This window comes from Carcharodon carcharias, chromosome 15 (genome assembly GCF_017639515.1).
Source record: "Carcharodon carcharias isolate sCarCar2 chromosome 15, sCarCar2.pri, whole genome shotgun sequence".
Classification (NCBI taxonomy): Eukaryota; Metazoa; Chordata; class Chondrichthyes; order Lamniformes; family Lamnidae; genus Carcharodon; species Carcharodon carcharias.
In genome coordinates, this window is record NC_054481.1 from 117,836,834 (window position 1) to 117,863,122 (window position 26,289).

The 26,289-nt window shown below is 43.7% G+C and overlaps 1 protein-coding gene across 1 annotated transcript in view; it reads left to right on the forward strand.

The window, feature by feature from the left end:
- The first annotated feature begins 1,018 nt into the window (after positions 1-1,018).
- The window catches only part of si:ch73-70k4.1, a 36,313-nt gene continuing 11,042 nt past the window's right edge, over positions 1,019-26,289 (forward strand). Inside the window, exons 1-3 of the mRNA XM_041205786.1 lie at positions 1,019-1,450; positions 3,379-3,532; positions 18,546-19,282. Coding sequence (XP_041061720.1) covers positions 1,293-1,450; positions 3,379-3,532; positions 18,546-19,282 — 1,049 coding nt within the window. The 5' untranslated portion in view covers positions 1,019-1,292. The remainder of the gene's footprint in view (positions 1,451-3,378; positions 3,533-18,545; positions 19,283-26,289) is intronic.

Sequence of the window (26,289 nt, forward strand, 5' to 3'; positions counted from 1 at the left end):
AACACCAAGTACTACAATTTCAACACCAAACCAACAAAGTCAAACGAAAGCAACTGAGACAACCATTCTGCCAAACGTGGCAAGAAAGATCTGGAAGAATTCTCAAGGCTCAAGACGGTCTGAATTTATAAAATCAGAGACTTGGTGGGTGCGAGGAAGAAGGGAATGGAAATAAAGATTGTATTGCAAATATGCTTGGGTAAAGACTTGGGGAGTATAGTATAAGGGTGTTCAGGTTAGTGTGGGACTGGGGTGTAGAGTCACATGATAGTGGACTGTGTGTGCAGAGAAGCAGCATGGAGATAGTACCCAGTTAGAGCTATACCTGGAAAATGTGTATGGTTGTACCTTAACAATAAACAATTTACGTTCAACCACACAAGCCTCCAGATCTCTTAGCGTGACAAAACAACCTTACAGCAATTTCCCCTTCTTTCCTGAAGATTCTGGTTGTAATTTGAAGAGTTTCTGAGCAAGCCCAACAGCAGGAAAACTGTACAAACGTAAAGTTCCACAATCTTATAGACTGCGTGTTCAATGTGTCCTCAAATTGTGCACATTCCTGGGCAAAAATATGCAGGGAATTTGCAGGCTGTTATACTTGTGACAAAACATAAATTTGGCCTAACCAGAGGAAAGAGATCACAGATGAAACCAATTTGGTTCTTAATCAAGTATTCATATAGGCACATTTTTTTCCAGTAGAGTTGGTGGATAGTAATGAGAAGCTGGAATAATAGCTAATTTTGCGCTAACTTGTTGCAGATAGTAACAGGAATGTGAGACCTTAACCATGCACCGAGTCACCAGAGACAGAAGATATTGTTGAAAGTAAACTATTTAGGTGGAGCAACCAAAAATCATATCTTTCCCGTATGATTTTCTAAACCTGAACGATGGTATAATTTGCTTTTAGCATTTGCTGCAATGTCACTGAAATTTTTTGGAGTCTGCTAGGAAATTAATAGAAGACCTTCCCGCTTTAACCAAGCGCGCGGATTTTTTTTTGGCGCTGAGTTTGTAACATTTGAACAGCTGGTGGCGGTCGGAATGTAACAAAAGGATCGAGAGCGGCGGCGGTGAGAGATTTAAGATACACTCCAGTCAATGGGACTGAATTTGTTCGAAACAAAAACAGAATTACCTGGAAAAACTCAGCAGGTCTGGCAGCATCGGCGGAGAAGAAAAGAGTTGACGTTTCGAGTCCTCATGACCCTTCGAGGCTGGTAGAAGTTACACTGTTAACCCAGCTGGTTACCCTCTGGTTGGTATCCGGCCGCTTAATCGCTGACATGGCCGAAGAGAAGAAGCTAAAGTTAAAGCGGAAGAGAGTTACCGTCCCAGCCAAGAGGGAGTTGCACCCCAAGCCCCGGCTCACGGATGCCTGCCACCTAATTGAAGAAGCCGCTAAGGACCCTCCCAAAGAGGAGCCAGGAACTGAGGGGAAGGGGTAAGTTAGCGCGGCGCAGGCCTCGTTTCGTTTCTCATTCAAGTTTAAGTGGGGCCACAGAAACTATAGAGGTGAAAGGACAAGCTGAGTAGTTGCACACTTGTCCCAATAACAATACACGAGTTTTGAGGAGAAAGACACCAGTGCAATTCTGATGAGTTGAATAGTCTTGTTTCTGGGCTGTACCTTATACTATGATGGTCAAGAATCGACGGTGAATTGGGGGCGGATCTTCATCACCTGCGTTTTGGATTCATACCTAAAAAAACTCAGATCCCGATTAAACATAAGCTTTAAGTTTATAATCAAACCCGCCATCATGTACATGACATAAAAAGGAAAATCTCTGAACAAGGTACATAGTTTTACAGAATATTTCACTTGTGCTTTGCCTAACTACATGATGGCACTTTGCTTAATATGGAAATTGTTACATATCTACTTCTGACAGCCTTCATTTTAATGTTAAGACTTGTAGTTACACAGTATCTTATCCTCTTTCAAGTGCTTTAAAACACTTCATATTATCATTAAATATTTCGAAGTGCAAAGACTCGTGCAAGTAAATACAGCAGCGGTTTTCCACATAGCAAGATCCCACAAATGATAATGGGATGAATGACTGGTCAGTCTGTTTCTTGGTAGGAAACTAGGAGAATCTGCTCTTAATGGATCCAGTACATTATTTGAATAATATCCATGTGAACAAGTAGAATAAGCAGAGGGTGTTTGTTTTGACATCTCAAGATCAGCTGGCAGTGCTGCACTCGCTGGATGCTGGGCTGAGTGTTATAAGCCTTGGTTATGTTTTCAAAGAAAGAGCGTCCATTTGTATAGCACCTTTTACACCCTCAGGACACAAATTCTTTACAGCTAATGGTTACACATCCCAGAGTAGGGCTTGAACCCAGAATCTTCTGAGTCAGAAGTGGGAGTGCTCCTAACAGCCAAATTGACACTAGTGAGGAGCTCAGATCAAATCTCTGGAAGGTTCAAGATTAACGTTCCTGATGAGAATTTTAATAATAATGACTGATAAATGAACAGAACGTTTTGAGGATTACTGTAACCCCTACCACTGACCAGAAAGGCATCAGGAACAGTTGTGCATATGCACTCTATAAAGCGTAAAAAGCTCATGCTAGATTATCTGGGGGCAGTGAGAGGGGTGTTACAATTTGTCATGTCTCTGCTGCACAATATGAATAAACTTTGTAAGTTCTTACTCATTATCACTGTCCAGTAATTTCCTACTAGATGCTTGCTGAGTATACAATCACACTTGACTGATGTCCTTGCAGCTGGATACTCTGTAAAAGCTCACATATGAATAATGGCCACTTCACAGAATCACAGATTTGTTAGGTCGCAGAAGGAAGCCATTTGGCCCATCGTGTCTGCACTGGCTCTCTGAATCAGCAACTCCCTAGTTCCATTCTCCCGCCTTCTCCCCGTAACCCTGTACATTCATTCTTTTCAAATAACAGTCTAATTCCCTTTTGAACGCTTCAATTGAACCTGTCTCCACCACACTCTCAGGCAGTGCATATCAACCCTAACCACTTGCTGCGTGAATACATTTTTCCTCCTATCGCTATTACTTCATTTACTAATTACTTTCAATTGGTGCCTTCTCGTTCTCAATCCTTTTGTGAGTGGGAACGGTTTTTCCCTATCTACTCTGTCCGGACCCCTCATGATTTTGAATACCTCTAAGGAAAACAGTCCTGCAATCTATCTCCATCACTGAAGTTCCTCATCCCTGGAACCACTCTCTTTGGTAAGAGAGCAGTGGGTAACTTGGAGATCAGTATCATAGTGAGTGAGATGGCACCTCCTGCAAAGGAGGAGAAAATTGGAGATTTAGAAAAAAAACACACATTATACAATTACAACTAACACCTAACACTAAGTCCTTGTCCTTACAGGCTGCCACTTGCTGCTTCCAGCTGGCTAAACAACGATGATTTGAATGAGACTGACCACATCTGGGCTCTTTTCATAAAATCTGTGTTTCCGGGCATGGAAGTGTCAGATTGGAAAACTGTGCCAGTGCCAGATTTGCCATCAAGCCCTGAGAAGGTACTTTTTTTTTTAATCACTCAGAATGTGGGTATTGCTGGTAAGGCCAGCGTTTATTGCCCATCCTGAATTGCCCTTGAGAAGATGGTGGTGAGCTGCTTCTTGAGTACAACTGGGTGACTTGCTCAGCCATTTCAGAAGGCAGTTAAGAGTCAACCGCGTTGCTGTGGGACTGGAGTCACGTGGAGGGTAAGGACAGCAGATTTCCTTCCCTGAAGGACATTAGTGATCGAGATGGGTTTCGACGACAATTCGGTAGTTTCACGACCACCATTACTGATGTCCCCTTTTTATTTCCGACTTAATTTAATTAATTGAATTTAAATTCCCAGCTGCCTCGGTGGGATTTTGAACTCACGGGCTGGATTTTACAGGGTGCCATATTTCCCATAACCCGATCGAAAAGAATTCTGTGATTCTGTGAAGAGCCGGTCTTCGGTCCACCTGCTTGAAAGCCACTGTCATGCGGTGATAATATGCGGGGGAACAGCCTTAATTCCTTCAATGTTGGACTTCCACCCCTGCCTCAGAGGAAGTCCTGCTCTGGAGAGCTGTGATTGGCTGGCGGCTCTGCAGTCCCAGCCACTACAGGCAGTCCCCGAGAAGAAGATTGATGGGGCCTGCACTTGAAGATCAGTCTGCGATTTTGGACGGGCCTTAATTGGCCACTTTAGAGACTCATTTGGACTCAGGGTGGGCAGGGCTGCCTTTCCACCCATTGTAATTTGGGAGGACCAGTCGGAGTGGGTGCTCAGGCCGCCTGCTTTGTTTTATGAGCCCCCATCTGCCTTCAGGAGATTGTAAAATCCTGCCCCATGTCTCTGGATCATTAGTTAGGCCTCCAGTTTACTAGTCCGGGCCTCTGGATTACAATAAAAGCAAAAAGCTGCGGATGCTGGAAATCCGAAACAAAAACAAAAATACCTGGAAAAACTCAGCAGGTCTGGCAGCATCTGCGGAGAGGAACACAGTTAATGTTTCGAGTCTGTATGACTCTTCACCAGAACTAAGGAAAAATAGAAAAGAGGTGAAATGTAAGCTGGTTTAAAGGGTGTGGGACAGATAGAGGGCCAGTGATAGGTGGAGACTGTTGTCAACTCCTCTTTGTCCTTTTGTCTGTGACATCTTTGGCAATCTCCACCTATCACTGGCCCTCTATCCAGCTCTACCTGTCCCACCCCCCACTTAAACCAGCTTATAATTCACCTCTTTTCTATTTTTCCTTAATTCTAGTGAAGAGTCATATGGACTCTAAACGTTAACTGTGTTCCTTTCTGCAGATGCTGCCAGACCGGCTGTGTTTTTCCAGGTATTTTTGTTTTTGCCCCTGGTTTACAAGTTCAGTAACCTGACTACAACGCTACCTCAGCCATTGTCTCAGGAGTATGAGGGTATTTTTATGAGGAATTGTCATTCAGCTCTGTTACTTAATTTCTGCTGGGCCTCTGATTTTTGATACTTATTCCTGGTGTCCCAATGTCACGCTATTATTTGGTTGAGTGGATGCCTCGCCAACATGCTACTTAACTTCTATCAGAAGTGGTTACAATACAGTGCACGTAAGTCTGCATTTTAATCATAAAACCTGTCTTGAGAAGGAATAGCAGAAAAAAAAAGTCATGCATGAGTGGTTGTTTTTAAAGTCATGGCTCAATGTTTTGGTTCCTGTTTTTTCAACAGTGGTAGTGGAAAGTCTGTACAGTCCTGAAGGATATAGCTGCCTGTTTGAGCCTGTTTTAGGGGGTGAGAACACCAACGTGAGGGAAAAATTGACTTGACCTTGTCCTTGCCAATCCACCTGCCACAGATGCGTCTATCCATGGCAGTATTTGATTGGAATGACCACTGTACAGTCTTTGTGGAGATGGAGTCCTGTCTTCGCTGTGCTAAATGGGATGGATTCAGAATAGATCTCGCTAAAATTGGGCTTGCATGAGGTATTGTGGACTATTAGCAGCTACAGAATTGTATTCCACTGCAATTTAACCTCGTGGCCTGGCATATCCCTCATTCAACCATTACCGTTATGCCAAGGGTTAATCTTGGTTCAATGAGGAGTGTAGGAGAGCATGCCAGGATCAGCACCATACATATCTAAAAATGAGCTGCCATAGGCTACAACACAAGACTAGATGTATGCTGTGCTAAACAGTGGAAGCAGTGTGCTGCAGACAAAACTAAGCGATCCTGTAGCCAACTAACAGTTCAAAGCTCGGCATCCTGCCACACCCAGTCACGAATGGTACAGACAATTAAAACAACTATCTGGAGCTCCATGAATATCCCCAGATCTCAGCATGGGTGCAAAAGACAAGGCTAAAGTATTTGCAACCATTTTCATCCAGAAATGCTGAGTGGATGATCCATCTGGACCTTCTCCTGAGGTCTCCAGCATTACAGCCACCAATCTTTAGCCAATTTGATTCAATCCATGTGATATCAAGAAACCGTTGGAGTGCATTGGATGCAGCAAAAGTGATGTGCCTTAACATCATCTCAGCTGTAGTGATGAAGAATTGTATTCCAGAACTAGCCACACTCCTAGCCAAGCTCTTCCAGTACAGCTGCACCACTGGCATCTGTTTGACAAAATAGAAAATTGCCAAAGTATGTCTTGTTGACCTAAAGCAGGACAAATCGAATCTGGCCAATTACCGCTCCATCAGTTAATTCTCAATCACCAACAAAGTGATGGAAGTCAACTGTGCTATCAAGCAGCACTTGCCAATAACCTGCACACTGATGCTCAGTTTGGATTCGATTAGGACCATTTGGTTCCTGACCTCATTATTGCCTTGGTCCAAAGATGGACAAAAAATTTGAATTCTAGCAGTGAGGGGAGAGTGACTTGCTTTGACTCAAGGTAGCGTTTGACTGAGTATGGCCTCAAGGGAATTTAGTAAAATGGAATCGGGGGAAAACTTTTCTGGTGGTTGGAGTCAAACCTTGTTCAAAGGAAGATGGTCGTGGTTTTTGGAGGCCAGTCATCTCGACCATAGGAGCCTCTCGGGGCAGTGTCCTAGGCCATCTTCAGCTGCTTTAGCAATGACCTTCCCTCCATCACAAAGTCAGAAGTGAGCATACTTTACTGATGATTGCAATGTTCATTTGCAACTCCTCAGATAATGAAGTAGTCTGTCCTCATATGCAGTGGTGCTGTTAAGTGGCATGTAGCTTTCTCTCCACACAAGTACCAGGCAATGACCATCTCCAACAAGAGAGAATCGAACCATCTCCCCAAGACATTCCATAGCTTTACCATCACTGAAAGCCCTACCGTTAGCATCCTGGAGGGTGGGGGGGTTGTCACCATTGACCAGAAACTCAACTGGACCAGCCATAGAAATAATAGACTACAAGAGCAGATCAGAAGCTGGAAACTGACTCCCAAAGCCTTTCAGCCATCTATAAAACACAATCTAGGAGTCTGATGGAACACTCCCCACTCGCCTGGACAAGTGCAGCTCCAACAACACTCAAGGGGCTCAACACCATCCAGGACAAATCAGCCCACCACCTTAAACATTCATTTCCTCCTCCACCGATACACAGTGCCATCTAGAAGATGCACTGCAGCAATTCACTCAGGCTCCTTCAACAGCACCTTCCAAACCCATGACTTCTACCACCTAGAATAAGAACAGTAGCAGGTACATGGATGCACCACTACTTCCAAGTCATACACCATCCTGACTTGAAAATATACCACCATTCTTTCACTGTTATTGGGTTAAAATCCTGAAATTCCCTCCCTAATAACACTGCAGATATACCTACACTCCAGTGGATGCAGCAGTTGATGAACATCACTAATTTCTCAAGAGCTGTTGAGGATGGGCAATAAATGCTGGCCTTGCCAACAACACCCACAACCCATGAAAAAAAATTTTAAGTCCCAGCAGTTAGGTAGTTATAGTTGGATATGAATTTGTGTGTGTTATCCCATTGCATGGGCAGTTAGTAGACTATAAATTCACTCTCACTGAACCACACGGACCAGAAAATCCCAATCTCATTTTCTCAGCCTGTAGTAACATTCTGGCTCCTTTATTGCAATCAATGATCCCTGCTGGAAAATGCATTTGCCTGGGAGTCAGGATGGCCACTTTGGCAAGGCATGGGAGGGTTGTTGTGCTTATGGTTCAATTCTCCAGCATGATGTTGAATATTTTTAGGAGAAAAGGGGGAAAGAGATTGATGATTACTACTGTCTAAAATATGGACTTCTGTGTTTGGAAGGTACAAGGTACACTGTTTCAAATAAAACCAAGAGCTTAACCTTTAATTTTTTCCCAACTTTCTCCCTTCCTTTTTGAAGGTTAAGGGTGGGAACCCTGGCTGAATTTGCCCTCAGTATTCCTGGATGCTGAGAGCAATTGAAGCACGCCTGTTGACATCATTGACATCAGCCTACTCAGCTCAAACCAGAGCTTGTACCCGGGATCTGCATGGTTATACGGCTCATTTACTCACTGGATAAGTTTGCTGAGACACCAGGGGAGCTTGAATTTAATTTTCTAGAACAAACAGGAGTCTAACAAAGAAACAGTCAGACAGTATCTGCTGTGTCTTCTGGTGTATCGAGAGGTTATTTTGTTCACTGTTTCTTCAGCACTGTTTATTTACTGAGCTGTAATACAAAAATCAACAAAACTTATTTTCTTGTCTGCAGTTTGACCCTAGCTTCCAGCTGGGTCTCTGTTCCAGGACCAGGATAGATCTGCCTCAGCACTATCCTGATGAGCTGCCTCCTTGGTTTTGTTTTTCAAACTGATGATTTTCCAACATTGCTTTGAAACTGCTGATTTGGCTGTTCGTTTTGAGTTTTGGTTTGGGCGGGTGTGAGAGAATGCAGTCAGTCATTCAGTCAGTTCAGTTTAACAGACTGAACTGTGTTTGTTTCTAATATAAACTAAAAACAGAAAATGCTGGAAAAGCTCAGCATGTTTGGCAGCGTCTGTGAAGAGAGATACGGAGTTAACGTTTCAAGTCCGTATGACTCTACTTCCATATGACTTCTTCAGAGCAGACAAAGAGTCATATGGACTCGAAACGTTAACTCTGTCTCTCTATCCACAGAGTCTGCCACATCTGAGTTTTTCCAGAATTTTCTGTTTTTATTTCCGATTTCCAGCATCCGCAGTATTTTGCTTTTGTTTTGTTTGTTTCTAGTTGCCAGCATATCTAAGAATAATGATCCAGCTGTTGTTGGCTTCCATAGAATTATACAGAAATATATCATGGAAACAGGCTGTTCAGGTCAACCAGTCCTTGCCCTGTGTGGAGTGGTTTTGGGACAGTTTCTTAGAGCAGTGTATTCACAGGGATTAGTGCTGGGGTCTCAACTATTTACAATTTATATCAATGACTTTTTATGAAGGGTTTGAATGTATGGTCGCTAAATTTGTTAATGACATGTTCCTACGTAGCTGTGTAAGTTGTGAAGAGGACATAAGGAGCCTGCAAGGGGATATAGGTTTAGCAAGTGGGCAAAAATTTGGCAGATGGAGTGTAATGTGGGAAAATGTGAACTTGTCTATTTTGGCAGGAAGACTGAAAACAGCATATTATTTAAATGGAGAAAGATTGCAGAATTCTGAGGTACAGAGGGTTCTGGGTATCCTGGCACATGGAAAAGTTAATATGCAGGTACAGCAAGTGATTAGGAAGGCAAATGGAATGTTATTGTTTATGCAAGGGGAATGGAATATAAAAATAAGGATTCGAAACGTCAACTCTTTTCTTCGCCGCCGATGCTGCCAGACCTGCTGAGTTTTTCCAGGTAATTCTGTTTTTGTTTTGGATTTCCAGCATCCGCAGTTTTTTTGTTTTTATAAAAATAAGGATGTTTTGCTACAGTTGGTGAGACCACATCTAGAGTACTGTGTACAATTTTGATCTCCTTATTTAAGAAAGGATAGCAGTTCAGAGAAGGTTCACTCACCTGGTACGTGCCATGGGAGTGTTATCTTATGAAGAAAAGTTGGACTGGCTGGGCCTGTGTTCATTAGAGTTTAGAAGAATGAGAGGTGATCTGACTGAAACATGTAAGATCCTGAGGGGACTTGACAAGGTGGATGTTGAAAGGATGTTTCTCCTTTTGGGAGATACAAGAACTATGAACATGGTTTAAGAATTTGGGGTTTCCCATTTAAGAATGAGATGAGGGAATTTTTTTTTCTTTGAGGACTGTGGATCTTTGGAACTCCTCCAGAGAGTGGTAGAGGCAAGGTAATTCAATATTTTTAAGGCAGATTCTTGACTAACAAGGGAGTCAAAGGGTATTGGGGGTAGGCGGGAAAGTGAAGTTGAGGCCACCATCAGATCAGTCAAGATCTTATTGAATGGCGGAGCAGGCTCAAAATTCTGAATGGCCTATTCCTATGCTGAGTGGATGATCCTTCTCTGCCTCCTCCAGAGGTCCCCAGCATCACAGATGCCAGTCTTCAGCCAATTCTATTCACTCCACGTGATATCAAGGAACAGCTGAAGGCAGTGGACACTGCAAAGGCTATGGGCCCTGACAATATTCTAGCAGTAGTACTGAAGACTTGTGCTCCAGAACTTGCCATGTCCCTAGCCAAGCCATTCCAGTACAGCTACAACATTGGTATCTATCCAGCAATGTGGAAAATTGCTCTGCTGTGTCCTATACACAAAAAGCATGACAAATCCAACCTGGCCAATTACCGCCCCATCATTCTACTCCTGAACATCAGTAAAATGATGGAAGGGGTCATCAACATTGCTATCAGGTGGCATTGCTTAGCAATAACCTGCTCACTGATGCTCAGTTTGGGTTCTGGCAGGGCCACTCAGCTCCTGACCTCATTACAGCCTTGGTTCAAACATGGACAAAAGAGCTGAACTCCAAAGGTCAGGTGAGAGTGACTATCCTTGACATCAAGGCAGCATTTGGCCCGAGTGTGGCATTAGGGAGCCCTGGCAAAACTGGAGTCAATGGGAATCAGGAGGAAAACTCTCTGCTGGTTGGAGTCAGACCTAGCACAAAGAAAGATGGTTGTGGTTGTTGGAGGTCAATCATCTTAGTTCCATGATAGCACCGCAGGAGTTCCTCAGGGTAGTGTTCCAGGCCCAACCATTTTCAGCTGCTTCATCAATGACCTTCCTTCCATCATAAGGTCAGAGTGGGGATGTTCACTGATATGTTTTCATTGATATTTGCACAATGTTCAGCACCATTCGCAACACCTCAGCTATTGAAGTAGTCCATGTCCAAATGCAGCAAGAACTGGACAATATCCAGGCTTGGGCTGAAAAGTGGCAAATAACATTTGCGCCACACAAGTGCCAGACAATGACTATCTCCAGCAAGAGAGAATCTAACCATCGCCCCTTGACGTTCAATAGTATTATCATCACTGAATCCTCCACTACCAACATCCTGGGGTTACCATTGGCTAGAAACTGAACTGGACCAGCCACATAAATACTGTGGCTACAAGAGCAGGTCAGAGGCTAGGAATCCTGTGGTGAGTAACTCACCACCTGACTCCCCAAAGTCTGTCCACCATCTACAAGGCACAGGTCAGGAGTGTGATTGAATACTTTCCACTTGCCTGGATGAGTGCAGCTCCAACAACACTCAAGTCTTACACCATCCAGGACAAAGCCTGCTTGATTGGCACTCCATTCACAAACATTCACTCCCTCCATCACCAATGCAGAGTGGCAGCAGTGTGTACCATCTACAAGATGCATTGCAGGAACTCATCAAGGCTCCTCGGACAGCACCTTCCAAACCCATGATCACTACTGTCTAGAAGGACAAGGGCACAAGGTGGGAACACCACCACCTGGACGCCCCCTCCAAACCACTCATCTTCCTGACTTGGAATTATATTGCTGTTCCTTCACTGTTGCTGGGTCAAAATCCTGGAACTTCCTTTCCTAACAGCACTGTGGGTGTACCTACACCACATGGACTGCAGTGATTCAAGAAGGCAGCTCATTGCCACCTTCTCAAGGGCAATTAGGGATGGCCAATAAATGCTGGCCTAGCCAGTGATGCTCATCCCATGAATAAATAAAAAACAATTCCTGATTTGTATGTTCATATGGATTTGGGTGCATGTTGTTCACTTCCCTGAGGGGCATTGAAGCTAAGGCTACCTACTTTGGGTCAGTGGTGAGTTATTGGCTCTTCATGCTGCTTGTGTCTGAGATAGTGGGTTGATACCAAATGCAGGAACATTAGTCACTGTTTTCATTGGCACAGTTATTAGTACTTTGGTGGATTTTTAAAGTTTTCATGAATGGGAACCATGGTGTTGCTCATGATCTTTTTCTATCTGTCATGAAGCTATTAATATATATAATATTTTGGAAAATATTTTTCTTCTAAAATTGAAGTTTAGTCTGTGGGTATGTCTTAATTGGATTAAAGCCAGCTAGTCTGGGTGCTTTGATGTGTACTAGTTTTGATATGTAAGAGAGAGAGTGTGTATTTACATTTTTTTGAATAGAGCATTCAATAAGTGGGGTGAAAACTGATGCCTATCTAGCAGCTTTCAAGCAATATGTTTATATTATTAATAAAATTGGTACTATGAAAGGGGTTTTATTGTTAGGTTTAGGTCAGAGGTTGTTAATACAATGGGGATGGTAGGTATAACTTCAGTTTTGGGTGTGCAGAGCAGAGGCAATATAAGATCAAAAGGCAGCTGTAAGCCTCCAACTGGCTCCACAAGGAACCAAAGTGAAAAGAACCTTATTTTGAATTCATAAGGCAAAAATGCTTTGCCTGGTGTCTGGTTAAATCTATGGGTGCTGTTGCCTTAATGGAGATTAGCTTGTTAAAAGTTATGACAGTAGTAATTTGTAGTCATATGTATATATATTTTAGCCTGTGTAAATTTAATAAAATGTTTAATTTAGTTTAATGTAAAACCTCGAACTTGTGGTCTGATTCCTGAACTTAGAGTCGCATCTCAAGCATAACACTTAAAATTATAGGTTATGACAGTTGTTTAAAGTTTCCTTCTGGGATTTTTAAATAACTTTTACCAACTGCATTGGTCATAACATATCTTATGGAGCACAGTGGCTTTTCAGCAAATAGCAGGTGGATGTTGAACAACACTGGGAGCCACTCAATTGATATGAACTTAAGCATCCCTGATAGCATCATCATGGCAGTATAGGAACAGGAGAAGGCCATTCAGCCCGTTGAGCCTGTTCCACCATTCAATACGATCATGGCTTATCGAACACTTAAATGCCTTTTACCCGCACTATCCCCATAACCCTTTATGTTAATGAGAAATCTATCAATCTCAATGACTGAGCTTCCGTAGCCCTCTGAGTTAGAGAATTCCAAAGATTCACAACCCTCTGAGCAAAGAGATTTCTCCTCATCTAGGTCCTAAATGGCTTCCCCCTTATTTTGAAATAGTGCCCCCTGGTTCTAAACTCCCCAACCAGGGGAGACATCTTCCTGCATCTACCCTGTCTATTCCTTTAAGTATTTTGTAGGTTTCAATGAGATTGTCTCTCATTCTTTGAAACTGTAAAGAATACAGGCCCAGTTTCCCCAATCTCTCTTCATAAGACAGTGCCCTGATCCCCGGAACAAGTCTAGTGAACCTTCATTGGCACTCCCTGTATGGCAATAAAGTCCTTTCTGAGGTAAGGGGACCGAAACTTCACACGCTACTCCAGGTGTGGCCTAACCAAGCTTCTATACAATTGAAGCAAGATTTCACTACACCTGTAATCAAATCCTCTTACGATAAAAGCTAACATTCCATTAGCCTTCCTACTTGCCTGCTGAACCTGCATGTTAGCTTTCAGTGACTCATGGACAAGGACACCCAGTTCCCTTTGTACATTTACACTTTCTAATCTCTTGCCATTTAGGAAATACTCTGCACATCTGTTCCTTTTTCACCAAAGTGGATAACCTCTCATTTTTCCACATTATATTCCATCTGCTATGTTCTTGCCCACTCACTAAGTTTGTCCAAATCCTCCTGTAGCCGTTTTACATCTTCCTCACAGCACACGTTCCACCTAGCTTTGTATCATCCGTGAACTTGGAAATATTACATTTGGTCCCCACATCCAAATCATTGTGAACAGCTGGGGTCCAAGTATTGATCCTGGCAGTACCTTACTAGTCATTGACTGCCAACGCGAGACTGACCCCCCGTTTATTCCTATTCTCTGTTTTCTGCCTGTTAAGCAATCCTTAATGCATGCTAATGTATTGCCTCCCATCCCATGTGCTTTTATTTTGCTAATCAGCCTCCTGTGGAGGTCTATCAAAAGCCTTCTGAAAATCCAAGTGTACTATGTCCATCAACTCTCCTTTATCAATTTTGTTAATAACTTCCTCAAAAAACTCCCAACAAGTTCGTCAAACATGATTTCCCATTCGCAAATCCACGCTGACTATGCCCAATTAGATCATGATTATCCAAGTAACCGTTTATCACATCCTTTACAATAGGTTCGAGCATTTTCCCGACTACGGATGTAAGGGTAACAGGTCTGTAGTTCCCTGTTTTCTCTCTCCCTCCTATCTTAAATTGTGGGGTGACACGTGCTACCTTCCAATTTTCAGGCATCATTCCAGAATCAATAGAATTTTGGAAAATGATCACCAAAGCATCCACTATCTCTGTAGCAACCTCTTTCAACGCCCTGGGATGCAGAATATCAGGCCCTGGGGACTTATCAACTTTCAGTCCCATTAATTTCTCCAGTACAACCTTCTTACTTATGCTAATTGCATTCAACTCCTCATTCTCCCTAGTCCCTTGGGTCTCTAAATCTGGGAAATTTCCTGTATCTTCCTCAGTGAAAACAGACACAAAGTAATCATTTAGTTTCTCTGCCATTTCTCTATTCCCTGTTATGAATTCTCCTGACTCTGCCTGTAATTGACCCACATTTGTCTTAGCCATACCCTTCCTTTTCACATACCTATAGAAGCTTTTACAGTCCGTTTTTGTTTTTTCCTAGGTTGCATTTATATTCTATTCTCCCTTTCTTTACCAGTTTCTTGGTCTTCCTTTGCTGTATTCTTAAAAAAAACCCAATACTCAGGTTTACTACTACTGACAACTTTATAAGCCTTTTCTTTTAATCTTATACAATCCTTAACTTCCTTTGTCAGCCATGGTTGACTGACTTTTTTGGGTTTTTGCACCTTGAAGGAATGTATAGGTGCTGTAAGCTATGTAATAGTTCTTTGAAGACTATCCATTGCCTATGTACAGTCATATCTTTTAATGTATTTTCCCAATCCACTTCAGCCAATTTGTCCCTCATGCCTTCACAATTTCCTCTATTCAACTTTAACACCCTTGCTTCAGAGTGAACTACCTCACTTTCAAACATAATGTAAAATTCTATCATATTGTTGTCACTCATCCCTAAAGGTTCTTTTACAACAAGATTATTAATTAACCCTTCTTCATTACATAACCCCAGGTCTAAAAAAGGCCTGTCCTCTAGTTGGCTCCTCAACCTACTGCTCTAGAAAACCATCCCTAACACACTCCAGAAACTCATCTTCCACAGCATTAATGCTCAATTGATTTAGCCAGTCAATATGCAGATTGAAGTCATCCTTGATTACTGTATTGCCTATGTTACACGCTTCTCTCATCACCTGATTAATACCATGCCCCACATTACCACTACTGTTTGGTGGCCCATAAACAATTCCAACAAATATCTGCTGCCCTTTGCTGTTTCTCAGCTCACCCAAACAGATTCTTCTGATCTGAGATCCTCCATCCTCCTGTACTAATGCACTGGTCCCATACCTTACTGTAAGCGCAACTCCACCTCCTTTCCCTTCTTGTCTGTCCTTTCTAAACGTCGAATATCCTTGAATATTCAGTTCCCAGTCTAGGTCACCATGCAGCCATATTTCCGCAATGGCAATTATGTCATACCCATTTACCTCTGCATTTGCCATCAGGCACAAATAGTGCGCATTCAGGTAGAGTGCCCTTAACTTTGTCTTTTTGACATCATTCTGCATTCAAAGTAAGCTCAATGCTCTGCTTTGTTTCTCCTGCCTTCTAGTCTCATTACTACTTCCTGTTACCAACTTTACTTTCTTCTAATTTGGGCTACCCCTTAGGTTCCCACTGCTCCTGACAAGCTAGTTTAAACCCCCCCAACAGCAGTAGCAAATCTCCCTGCAAGTATATCAGTCCCAGTCCTGTTAAGATGTAACCCGTCCAGCTTGTACAGGTCCCACCTGCCCTAGAACTGGTCCCAATGCCTCAGAAATCTAATGCTCTCCTTCCTATACCTGTTCTCCAGCTACGTAATTAATCCTCCTGTTCCTATGCTCACTAGTAAATGGCACTGGGGGTAATCCTGAGATTACTGCTGTTTGGGTCCTGCTTTTTAATTTCCTTCCTAACTCCCTGAAATTTGCTTTCAGGACCTCATCTGTCTTCCTACCTATGTCGTTGGTACTAATGTGGACTTCTAGCTGATCCCCCTCCCCTCGAAGGATGTCCTGCAGTTACTTCATAACATTCTTGACTCTGGCACCAGGGAAGCAACACACCATCCCGGAGTCGTGATTACTGCTATAGAAACATTGTCTGATCTCCTGACTATGGAATCCCTATCACTATTGCCCTTATATTCTTCCTCCGCTCCTGCAGCCCCCACCCCCGCCCCACCATAAGCTGCCCGTGGTGCCACAGGCTTGGCTCTGGCCGCACTCCCCTGAGGAACCATCACCCTCATCAGCATCCAAAGTGGGGGTGTGGTGGTGGTGGTGGTGGTGGTGGGGGGGGCTGTTGGGGGCGGGGGGGGGGGCGGGGATGGGGGTGGTGGGGGGATGGTGGTGGTGGTAGGGGGGTGGGGGGGTGGTGGTGGTGGGGTGGGGTTGGGGTGCGGGGGGGGGGGACTCCTGCACAACCTGTCTGGTTCTCTTAAACTGCCTGACGGTCACCCATTCCCAACTGGCTGTACGCTTCTGATCTGCGGTGTGACCACCCCCGTATATGTGCTATTCATGTACTCCTCTGCCTCGCAGATGCACAACAGTGACTCAAGTTTTGAAACCTGGAGCTCAAGCTTGTGCAGCTGGTGACATTTCCCTCAGATGTGTGTGTCAGGGGCACATGGGGCATCCACGAATTCACACATACTGCGGGATGTACACTGCATTTGGCCGAGCTGACCTGCTATCACGTAACTCTAAAAACTGCTTATTACACTTAGAGTAAGTAGAATGAGTGGAATAAATTACTAGTAACTTAACTTTACTACACTTTTGCTAACTTTATCTTACTTTGGTTTACTTTATTTCACTTTGACTTGATTTAACTTACAGCATTTAGCTGAGTGTCCACAATCTTTGTGTGACGGCTGCAGGATCACGAGGCAGAGAAGTGTTCTACAGCAGGGTACACTAGGGCCTGCTACTGAAACTTTAAATGATCATTCAATGCCATAGAACTCTTACATTTATCAACATCCTAAATGAGCAACCAAAAGTTCTGCATCCATCGTACTGACAAGTCCAATTGAACGCACATTCCAAACAACGGTCTGCCACAGGGGTCAGTTCTCTCACTGGCCTTTTTTTAGCAACTATATTGTGGACACTGTACCAAATCCAAGAAACTTGTCTCTGTCAATGACATAGCACTGCTGATGCAGGCATCAATGCTCGAGAAAGCAAGTAGAACACTCGCAAGGACCTGGACCACTGGAATGCTACTTCCAGACTTGGTGCCTCTGGCTAATCGAGAGAAGATAGTTGTGTTGACATTCCATCTGAACAACATACCACTGGGAAAGAACACACTGTTTCCTTAGTGGAAGGTGAATAACCCACAACCTGGGTGTTTCCCTGGACAGAACTCTCATCTGTTGGCCTTATCTGATCAACTGCAGTCGAAAAGTAAATACCAGGGTGAATCTGGTCCGGAAATTTGCTGGGATGTTATGGGGGAAGCACAGCCAGAACAATTTTCACTGCAAAGCCTCCCAGTGAATCTGTGCTGTTCCCTCTCTACTGTTTCAACAACTTTCCTATTTTGCAGAGTCCAAAACTGCACACATTACTCTAACGGTGATCTTACTAAGGTTTTAGATTCACTATTAAATCTTGACTTTTATACTTTATTTTGTATGTCAAGTGTGCTATTATGCTACTAGAAAGTGCTGTTATCTCTCTAACAGTGTGCAATTATATAATATAGGCAGATGTTATATGTGAAGTGTTTTACATACACAAAACAGTGCTGCTTGACTTCCATCTCTCTTACAATGGCCTATTATGAAATATCCACTGGAGTATAACAGCTCTTGCATATGTTATGATGTGTATATGTTTATATATTACGGTTTTATATATCTGTAACATGGAGTGCATTATATACAGGAGTACAAAGGCTCTGTAATGCAGTTAAAATTTGAAGTAACTGATTGGAAAATCCTGGCTAAAGTGTGTTGATATGGTGGGACAGGGTAACCAACAAGTGCACTGATATGAAACCCCATGTAACATTTTGTAGACATGAGCAAGCTATGAACAGTTAGGCCTTTTCTCTGTATATGTTTTTAATTGATAGGTCAGCTTTAGGGCTCTTTTGTTTCCTCCTCTCCCAAAGTTGTTGACTCCTCTGGCAGCTACGTGCCCAAGTATTATCAGGTTTCCAAAACCTCATCCAAGAGGCGAGCCTTTGTGCGAGAGCATAACTGATAAAGCCACTGTTGCCCAGAATGACCATTTGAGCGATTTGCTGGGCGGCTGCTGACATCAGTGGATATACCGCATCATAAATTACTGTATTTGGGAAAGAAAAGTTTGGAGGGAGGCATATCTCTCACTGCAGAAGGGGAATGAATTGAGGAGAGAATAAAGTTTGTATTGAGCATTTTTCCTACCATACTGATAAGTTTCTTTACTGGGAACAAGTAATACCATTTTAATACCATGTATTGTATGTGCAAACACCAGTTTATTGAGTAAACTTGAACTGTATTTTACTTTTATCCATAACAGATCCTCAAAAGCACTGAACCTGTCTCCACAGAGATCATCTCTGCAGGCAGAAAGATTTTTACATGGATACCTTTTCCACCTGCGTGCAAAGCAATGACTCTGGAAGTAAAGCACAGATCTCAACTGTTCCCCAGTTGGAGAGACGATGCCTTCAGGAATGGGGAGATAATGGACACCACTGAACCCAAAATGGGCAGATCCCAACTTTCTTTATCAGAAACAGTGCAGAATGAAGGCATTTTATCTTCTATAGATGTGGCAAAGTGCCTTGATTATACAAAAGGAAATGCAAAATCTGAAGGTGTTTTTGGAATGGATCCAACAGTATTCTCTACAGAGCCTGCTACAAGTAAACATGCAAAATCTTACCCAGTAAATGAGCAACATGGCAGAGGACATATGCCAGTTGACGTTACTCACTGCCGCGTCGCATCCCTTCAGAGAAATCAAAAGGAACCAAAGCAATCGGTGCTTGAATTACAGTCCAATCTGAAGGGCTACCAGGGGAAGATAAAAGAGCCCAAAATGGCAACAAGAGAGGCATTATGTGCTGGGAAAGACAATGTTGATATCATTACAGGGGAATGCCAAGACCATTCATTCACTGTGGCTGGGTTCTGTGCCACCAGCAAGATGAGTGCAGAAGATGCTGTCAATAAAGGGAGGCCTGATGTGCAGGTGGATGGAGAACTGGACTTGGAGAGCTGTCCAATGTGCCTTGTCCCGTTTCCTGCAGGGTAGGTTTGTGTTGGTCCTCACTCCCTGACTTCCTTTGTCTTGCCCATTCTGTAAAAACTTTCCTCTGTCCGGGATTTCAGTTTTGTTGGTGCTTACAGAGAGCAACATTTGTGTAACTCCTGTGTGTCCGAAAGATATTTGTTTTTCAGTTTTCATGCCATATTGCCCGCTTTCCACTTCATTAATTATGCAGCTACAAGAAACACAATTTTCAATGCTTGTAGCCCAGGACTGTTCCAGTGAAGACCTGGCCCTGAAAACCAAGAAGAGTTCAGTGACCCATCACTGGAATGCCTTTCGGAGACCTGTTAAGCTGTCCTCCACCCCCACTCTGGCCCCAGGAGGTCCAGCAATCTCACCACTCTGGCTTGGTAGGCGATGGCAGTGGTGATCAGTGCCAACGTTGCACAGAAGAGGTTGGCCATCCAGTGCAGAAAGAGGATGAATGATCTCGTTGCCGTCAGGGTAAGGCAACCATCTCATCACTCTAAACTCACAAGACCATCACACGTTCACTGGCATCACATGTTCACTGGCATCTCATTCACTGCCAGCTCAAGGGACATCACCACTTACTGTCTCTCTCTCACACCCTCACATCTCCATCTGGCCTCATCTCCTCTGGAGACTGCCTCCTCAGCCCTCACCATCTGAAGGCCACTTGCACAGATCAACATGTGCCCCCTCACACACACCCTGGGATACCCCTCTTCCCCAGTACAGCCCTCACCTTGCAGCCTCTTCCTTTGCCTGAGACCACTTCTCCCCCTTCCCCAAGCAAAGCCTTGCCCTGAAGCCGTTGAAAAGCCACTCCGACATTACTGGTCTGGTAGGTAGAGACCTGCCTATGAGACCCCTAAAAGTGCTGCCTGTGAAGCCTGGCGCTGATGACCATGAGTGCTGCCCGAAGCAAGGTAGCTAAACAAACCTCAGAGTTCTCAGCGTGATTGTCCAGTTGATTCAGTGTGGAGGGGATGATTCCGGCGAGCAGGGCTTATAATGATACGCAGATGTATTAAAATGAAGTTGCTGACATCCGTCAGTGGGAAAGGTGGAGTGCATGATTGCAAAATGGTTTCATGATGGCGTGAAACCAGTTTTTGGCCTTGCTGCCGTATTGTCCACTCACACTAGCCATGATGCCCGACGCCAACGGATGTGGAAAATTCTGCCCTCTATCTTCAGGATCAAAGATTGTTCCCTGTGACCACTGGGGCTGCTGCGAAACTGACCTAAGATAATTTTTAGGCCACTGTATCACCAGCTCAGCAATGTCCAACTTTTAGCATGGATAGAGAGCTGGCTAACTAACAGGAAACAGAGAGTCAGGATAAATGAGTTATTTTCAGGGTGGCAAACTGTAATTAGTGGAATGCCACAGGGATCAGTGCTGGGACCTCAACTATTTGCATCTATATTAATGACTTGGATGAAGGGACTTACTATATTGTAGCCAAATTTGCTGACGGCGTGAAGATAGGTAGGAAAGCGGTTGTGAGGAGGATACAAAGAGTCTGCAAAGGGATATAGATAAGTGAGTGGGCAGATGGCATATAATGTGGGTAAATGTGAGATTGTCCGCTTTGGCAGGAAGAATAGAAAAGCAGCACATTATATGGAGACTGCAGAATGTTGCAATACAAAGGGATCTGGGTGTTTTTGTCCATGAATTCGAAAAAGTGAGCATGCACGTACATTAAATGATTAAGAAGGCAAATGGAACATTGGCCTTTATTGCAAGATAAATTGAATACAAAAATATGAAAGTCTTGCTACAACTGCACAGAGCATTCACGAGACCACATCTGGAGTACTAGTTTTGGTCACCTTAAGGACTACTTGCATTGGAAGTAGTTCAGTGAAGGTTTAGTAGGCTAACTCCTAGAATGAGGGGCTTTACTTATGAGGAAAGGTTGGGCCTATAGTCACTGGAGTTTAGAAGAATGAGAGGTGATCTTCTTGAAACATATAAGATCCTGAGGGAACTTGATAGGGTAGATGCTGAGAGGATGTTTCCCCTTGTGGAGGAATCTAGAACTAGGGGACACAGTTTCAAAATAAGGGGTCTCCCGTTTAACACACAAATGAGGAGAAATTTCTTCTTTGAGGGTTGTTAGTGTTGGGAATTCTCTCCCCCAGCAAGCTGTAGAGGCTGGGACATTGAATGTATTCAAATTTGAATTAGACAATTTTTTGATCTACAAGGGAGTCGAGGGTTATGGGGACAGGCGGGAAAGAGGAAAGGCCACAATCGGATCATCCGTGATCTTATTGAATGGAGTAGGCTTGAGGGCCAAATGGCCTACTCCTATTTGTTATCAATCTCTTTTAGTGTAAAAACAAAATACTGGAAATACTCAGCAGGCCTGGCAGATCTGTGGAAAGAGAAGCAGAGTTAGTGTTTCATATTGATAACCTGTTGTCTTTTTTATTCATTCACGGGTTGTGGGCTTCACTGGCTGGTCCAGTATTTATTGCCCATCCCTAATTGCCCTTGAGAAGGTGGTGGTGAGCTGCTTTTTGAACCGCTGTAGTCCATGTGGTGAAGGTAAGTCCGGTGAAGGTAAGCGCCGTTAGGAAGGGAGTTCCAGGATTTTGACCCAGTGACAGTGAAGGAACGGCGATTATATTTCCAAGTCAGGGTGGTGAGTTACTTGGAGGGGAACTTCCAGATCGTGGTGTTCCCATCTATCTGCTGCCCTTGTCCTTATATTTGGTAGTGGTCATGGGTTTGGAAGGAAGGTGCTGTCGAAGGAGACTTGGTGAATTCCTGCAGTGCATCTTGTAGATGGTACACACTGTTGCTACTGTGCGTCAGTGGTGGAGGGAATGAATGTTTGTGGCTATGGTGCCAGTCAAGCGGGCTACTTTGATCTGGACGGTGTACAGCTTCTTCAGTGTTGTGGAAGCTGCAATCATCCAGGCAAGTGGGGAATATTCCGTCACACTCCTGACATATACCTTGTATATGATGGACAGGCTTTGGGGAGTCAGGAGGTTGAGTTACTTGTCGCACGATTCCTCGTCTCTGACCTGCTCTTGTAGCCACAGTATTTATATGGCTAGTCTAGTTCAGTTTCTAGTCAATGGTAACCCCCAGGATGTCGATAGTGTGGGATTCAGTGATGGTAATGCAATTGAACATCAAGGGCCATTGGTTGGATTCTCTCTCATTGGAGATGGTTATTGCCTGACACTAGTGTGGTGCAAATGTTACTTGTCTCTTGTCAGCCCAAACCTGGATATTGTCCAGGTCATGCTGCATTTGGACATGGACTGCTTCAGTATCAGAGGAGTCGCGAATGGTGCTGAATATTGTGCAATCATCAGCCAACATCCCCACTCCTGACCTTATGATATAAGGAAGGTCATTGATGAAGCAGCTGAAGATGGTTGGGCCTAGGACACTACCCTGAGGAACTCCTACAGTGATGTCCTGGAGCAGAGATGACTGGCCTCCAACAACCACAACCATCTTCCTTTGTGCTATGTATGATTCCAACCAGCAGAGAGTTTTCTCCCTGATTCCCATTGACTCCAGTTTTGTTAGGGTACTAGCTGCAATTCTGGTCGCCACATTGCCAGGAGGATGTGGAGGCGTTAAGAGGTGCAGAGGAGGTTTATCAGATGTTGCCTGGTCTGGAGGTTATTAGCTATGAAGAGAGGTTGGAGAAACTTGGATTGTTCTCACTAGAGCGACGGAGATTGAGGGGCAACTTGATAAAAGTTTACAAAATTATGAGTGGCATGGACAGAATAGATAGAAGCTTTTGCCCAGGGTGGAAGAGTCAATTACTAGGGGACATAGATTTAAGGTGAGAGGAGAAAACTATAGAGGAGATGTGCAGGGCAAGTTTTTTACGCAGAGGGTAGTGAGTGTCCGGAATTCGCTGCCAGAGGAGGTGGTGGAAGCAGGTACAATAGTGGTGTTTAAGAGGCAGCTTGACAAATACATGAATAGGATGGGAATAGAGGGATATGGACCCCGGAAGTGCAAAATGTTTTAGTTTGACAGGCAATATGATTGGCGCAGGCTTGGAGGGCCAAAGGGCCTGTTCCTGTGCTGTACTTTTCTTTGTTCTACTTGATGCCACACTTGGTCAAATGATGTCAAGGGCAGTCACTCTCAGCTCACCTTGGGAGTCCAGCTGTTTTGTCCATGTTTGAACCAGACCGTAATGAGGTCAGGAGCTGAGTGGCCTGGCAGAACCGAAATTAGGAATCAGTGACCATGTTATTGTTAAGCAAGTGCCGCTTGATAGCACCGTTGATGACCCCTTCCATTATTTTACTGATGATTGAGAGTAGACTGATGGGGCGGCAATTGGCTGGGTTGGATTTGTCCTGCTTTTAATGTACATGACATTGCTGGGTAATTTTCCACGTAGCTGGGTAGATGCCAGTGTTGTAGCTTTACTGGAACAGCTTGACTATGGGTGTGGCAGGTTCTGGAGCACAAGTCTTCAGTGCTATTGTTGGAATATTGTCAGGGCTTAGCCTTTGTGGTATCCAGTGCCTTCAGCTTTTTCTTGATATCGTGCATTGAAATAGAATTGGCTGAAGACTGGCATCTGTGATGCTGAGACCTCCAGAGGAGGCCGAGATGGATCATCCACTCGGCACTTCTGGCTGAAGATTGTTGCGAATGCTTCGGCCTTATCTTTTGCACTGATGTGCTGGGCTTCTCTGTCATTGAGAATGGGGATATTTTTGAAGCCGCCGCTTCCAGTGAGTTGCTTAATTGTCCACCATCATTCACGACTGGATGTGGCAGGACTGCAGCGCTTAGACCTGATCTGTTGGTTCTGGGATCGCTTAGCTGTCTATCACTTGCTGCTTATGCTGTTTGGTACACAAGTAGTGTTATAGCTTCACCAGGTTGACATCTCATTTTTAGATATGCTTGGTGCTGCTCCTGCCATGTCCTCCTGCACTCTTCTTTGAACCAGGGTTGATCCTCTGGCTTGATGGTAATGGGAGAGTGGGGGATATGCTGGGCCATGAGGTTACAGATTGTGTTCAAGTACAATTCTGCTGCTGCTGATGGCCCACTGCGCCTCATGGATGTTGCTAGATCTGTTCGAAATCTATCCCATTAAGCATGGTGGTAGTGCCACACAACACGGTGAGGGTATCCTCAATGTGAAGGTGGGACTTAGTCTGCACAATAACTGTGTGGTGGTCACTCCTACCGATACTGTAATGGACAGATGCATCTGTGGCAGGCAGGTTGGTGAGGGTGACGTCAAGTGTGTTTTTCCCTCTTTACGTCTCCCGCAGACCCAGTCTAGCAGCTATGTCATTTCAGACTTAGCCAGCTTGGTCAGTGGTAGAGCCTTTGTTGGTGATGGACATTCCATGCCCTTGCCACCCTCAATCCTCCAAGTGATGTTCAACATGGAGGAGCACTGATTCGTCAGCTGAGGGAGGGTGGTATGTGGTAATCAGGAGGTTTCCTTGCCCATGTTTGACCTGATGCCATGAGACTTCATGGGGTCCAGAGTTGATGTTGAGGACTCCCAGGGCAACTCCCTCCCGACTGTATATCACTGTGCCATCACCTCTGCTGGGTCTGTCCTGCCGGTGGGACAGGACATAGCCAGGGATGGTGATGGTGGTGTCTGGGACATTATCTATGTTATGATTCCGTGAGGATGACTATGTTAGGCTGCTGCTTGACTAGTCTGAGAGAGTCCCAATCTTAGCACTAGCCCCCAGATGTTAGATGTTAAGACTTTGCAGGGTTGACAGGATTGCCGCTGTCATTTCCGGTGCCTGGGTTGATGCCGGTCCGTTTGCTTTCATTCCTTTTTTTGTTACAACTAAGTGGAGTGGCTTGCTAGGCCGTTTCAGAGTCAACCACATTGCTATGTGTCTGGAGTCACATGTAGGCCAGACAGATTTTCTTCCTTAAAGGGGCATTAGTGATCCAGATGGGTTTTTATGACAATCAACAATGGTTTCATTCTAGATTTTTATTGAATTCTATTTTTATTGAATTCAAATTCCACTATCTGCCATGGCGGGATTCGAACCCAGGTCCCCACAGCATTGATAGGTGAATGGAACTTGGTGTGATTTAGGACACACACAGCAGAGTTTTGGATGATGTAAGCTTGATTCAGCACATTCAGAAGAGGGGGAGCGGCCAGAAGGTGTTACACCAATGCTCCTTCACATAGTTTAACTCTTGGAACTCTTACATTTGCAAAATCATGAATAAAATATTTAAACCATGGCTTTACAAAAACATGAAGATTTTAGTTTAATAAAAGACAGGATAATTTATTGTTTCTTTCAGTATGAGTCATTTTTCAAATTAATAATTAGAATCACGACTGGTTTTAAAGGAAAATAAGGAGATACAGACAATGAAGCTCCTGCTGAAGCTCTTTTAAACATGTGACAAGTGTAGAGCAGTTTTTAAGTGGAATAGTTCAGTGAGATTATTATTGCTACACTTGGTGGAGGTACATTAATACTTTATTTTTATTTATTCAGTGACAAGGTAGACTTCGCTACATTTAAATAGGTATTAGCACTTCACAAAATTAGGAGCACGACCAAGATTAACTCCTTTTGAAGGTCTCTTGAGGGTCTATGGCTTGAAAAGAAATCTTTTAAACTTTTAAGTCGTTTAGTTTAAATAATGGATACCTTCACTTTTCTCTACTTCTCTTTTTAGTCCCCCCAAAAACACCCCATAAGATTTCAGGTGCCCTTATTCCACATTGCTGTAGGTTTCTTACACAGCAGGAATTCCAGTTGTAATTTTGAATTTCATGTAAGGATTTTTATTCTAAAATATATCAGAAAAAAATCAATTTTGTGAAGTAAAAGGAAAATATGTTTTCAAGGTTAGTCAGGGAATGTTTTAAGGTTGAAAAATAGTCTACAGTTTCCAGCGGTAGACAAAATAGAAAGTTGATAGGCTAAACAGAAGTATATTTATCTAGGTTAGATATTCTGTCAGCCTCAGCTAATCAAAGTTTGCGTGAGGGAGCTG